General features: G+C 42.8%; 1 protein-coding gene across 1 annotated transcript; it reads left to right on the top strand.

Moving 5' to 3' along the window:
- The first annotated feature begins 485 nt into the window (after positions 1-485).
- On the top strand, positions 486-1782 carry twist1b (twist family bHLH transcription factor 1b). The gene is made up of 2 exons (XM_020612750.1): positions 486-1166; positions 1322-1782. Exon 1 carries the CDS (start codon positions 634-636, stop codon positions 1138-1140), a length of 507 nt encoding a protein of 168 aa, XP_020468406.1. The 5' UTR covers positions 486-633; the 3' UTR covers positions 1141-1166; positions 1322-1782.
- The last annotated feature ends 1481 nt before the right edge of the window (positions 1783-3263 follow it).

Raw genomic sequence — 3263 nt, forward strand, 5'->3', positions numbered from 1 at the left:
ATGAAGAGACAAGCGCATTTTATTTGGATGAATGGATGAAAGGATAAAAAAGACACACTGTTTACACCCAAACCTGCAGGGAAGGCAAGCTTGTTCTGTTATTTTAAATTATATTTAACATTTTTTTTTATTTTAATTTTAAATTGGATTTCGTTTCAAAGTCGTTTTTAGTATATTCAAGAGGCAATTTGATTGTCCCCTTGCTCATAGGAACCTAATTAAAAGTAAATTTGTAAGTTTGTTTTTGTTTACTGAAAACCGAGTTCTAAAGATTCTTCATCTGGTTCTTTTTGTAAAAGCAGAGCCATGCTGTGAATTTGCTGTGTTACCTTTTTCAAACCTTACCTTGTGTTATGAGTCTTTCTGATAGCTCCTTAGATCCTCCCACCCCTCACATCACGTAATTCATCTTCTTGGCCAATCCTGTCCCTCCCCAAATAGTTTACGCCATGCAGCCTATAAGAACTGCCTAAGTTTCTCAAGTATCAGAAAAGACTGGTCCTCCCAGGAACTCATCTATGGATACTTTGGTGTCTTCGAGGCCAGACAGACTTACAGGTGGACTAACTCATTGACTTCATGAGAGGGAAATAATTTTTGGACACTTTCTGGCCGCCATCTACCCAAGTGGAGATGTCTGAGGAAAATGTGGGGGAAGAGTCGGGCAGCTCCCCTGTCTCTCCTGTGGACAGCCTGAGCAACAGCGAGGGGGAGCTGGACAGACAGCCGAAGAGATGTGGGAGAAAGAGGAGACCGAGCAGGAAAAACGGGGAGGACTCAGATAGCCCGACCCCTGGGAAAAGAGGGAAGAAGTCCAACAGCAGCAGCCCCCAGTCTTTCGAGGAACTCCAGTCGCAGCGGGTCATGGCCAACGTCCGAGAGCGACAGAGGACCCAGTCTCTGAACGAGGCGTTCGCCGCTTTGCGGAAAATTATCCCCACTTTGCCCTCCGACAAACTCAGCAAAATACAGACTCTAAAACTTGCAGCCAGATACATCGACTTCCTCTGCCAGGTGCTGCAGAGCGACGAGCTGGACTCCAAAATGTCAAGTTGTAGTTATGTGGCTCACGAGAGGCTGAGCTACGCCTTCTCTGTGTGGAGGATGGAGGGCGCTTGGTCCATGTCAACATCTCACTAGCATGTGTAGAAGTTATGGCCACAATGGTACGATCGGTTTGTCATGGTCCACACGTTAAACCCGCGGATGAATAACATATTAGAAAGTGTTTATTATGGATGTGCTGTGGTCTAATGCATCGTACAGTAGTAGTCCAAAGTCTGACACGGTGTTATTGTGTATTGCCTTGTCTAACCTACAGGTGACTGCTGAATCTACTTATCACGTTCTGACGGGGCAACTCTGGAGTCCAGTGCTGGATACATGGGATCACTATTTAAACCAAAGACGACTGAAACTCTGGGGATCACTGTCCAGAGGCCCGGTGTGGACGCGCAGCCGTGTGTGTTAGCTCCATAAGTCCCATTTAGTGTTTTCATGTTGTTGACGACGAATGTTGAAATGGCATGTCCAGGCTTGGACTTATTTCTGTGGAGGCCAAGGTACATTATAGCAGTTGTCTCAGCTTTTTCCTTTTTCTGCCCTTTTTCTTTTTTTTTTTTGGTGTGAGACTGTCAACTGGTGGTGTAGCTCACATTAAATGTTTGTGGATCTAACCTGTGCGAAAAATACTTTCAGAATACATTTATTTATTTATTGGTGAATCGTGTTACATTGAGGAATAGACCCTGTGTCTGAAATACAAATACATCCCTATTTTTTGTTGCCTTTTTGTTTTTGTAAATGTTTGCATACTTTTTGCATTAAAGAAAACGACAATGTAAGTGTTTGTCTCGGACTTTCATTATGTGTCACAGTTTTTTTTAATGACTGACGAGTGAGCAGAGTTAAAATAAAACACTGAACCTTGGTAGACGAGGTAAATTAGGCCTATGAAGGACATGGAGTAGCTACCAGGTATGTCACTACAGACTGCTTCAAGTCACATTTAATAACAAAAGCTTCCACAGTCACTTGGGGAAACAGATGGACTTACTGGCTCCAGTAAAAACGCCGCAGCTATTTTTACAGTTTTACCACTGACATATAATATAACAAATTATTTGCGAAAGTGTTAACACATAATTTACTGCTGCAAAAATCTGGCGAAGGAAAAAATCAGGCACCAGATAAAATTCCATTTGAATTGAAATTAAAAAGCCTCATGCAGTTTCACTCTCTGTTTACCTGAGTAACTTAACATAATAAGTTAACACTGCGGCCATGTTAACCTGTCTTCTAGTGGTGACAGTGTTCAGAATATTAGTTCAAAATCATCCTGAAGTTCGTGAGGACAAAATCAAACACTTCTACCATGGCTCGGATTGTTTTATTGACAATAATCCCGTGGGATTGTGCGGCACCGCAGAGCAGCGTAATAACTAACCTTCTGTGTGCTTACGCACGTCTTGAACATTTGAAAGGTATTCCTGATTTTTATCACTAAATAAATCTTTCATACTGTTATCCTGCCTGTGATTGATCCCAGCGATCTGGGAAAGTGTTTCTCACCGTCCAAATCAAAGTGTGCGCCCGTTTGAAGGTGTGTAATTGGCTTTCGAGGCACGTATGGAATTCACAGATGTCTATGAAATTTAAGGAGGCCGTGAAGGTAGGCTGCAGGTCTGTGCGCAGAGCCCATCCTCACAGAGAGTTTGGGTGGGGTGTTGGGTGGGTGATGCTTCATAAACACAGTCTAGGCCCAAAGATCAATAAACTGCGTTTCTTTAAACGTTTACAGTTGCGGGGTTTCACTCAATACCAAGTAAATAAACATAGCATAGAATAAATACAGCCTGTAACCCATTCGTGACATGTATCATAAAAAAGCTCAGCTTTTTAAAAACTATTTCCATGTCAGCCCTTATGCAATGCAATAGCCTTAAATAAATTTCCTCTCCCTTTTTTCAGAAGAGAGGAGTTGGCAATTGACACGATGCAGAGGCACAGAATGAAACCTATTTAGAACAGATGTTAGTATTTTTTAAAAAGTCACGTGAAATGAGCAGATGTTCAGACTGTGCGGAGACTCGCCTTGCAGCGCACTGCTCTGCAGAGCTGCAGAGAGAGCTCGGAGGAGCTCAGCCTTCACAGACACCGACTCAGAGACCAGTCCTTCATTCAGATGATACAGCAGGTTTGATTAGAATGGATTTATAAAATGGCCACCTGCGGATAGAGATGTGGAGCATGACTGACAGCTC

The sequence above is a fragment of the Monopterus albus genome, unplaced genomic scaffold, assembly GCF_001952655.1.
Source record: "Monopterus albus unplaced genomic scaffold, M_albus_1.0 scaffold127.1, whole genome shotgun sequence".
Classification (NCBI taxonomy): Eukaryota; Metazoa; Chordata; class Actinopteri; order Synbranchiformes; family Synbranchidae; genus Monopterus; species Monopterus albus.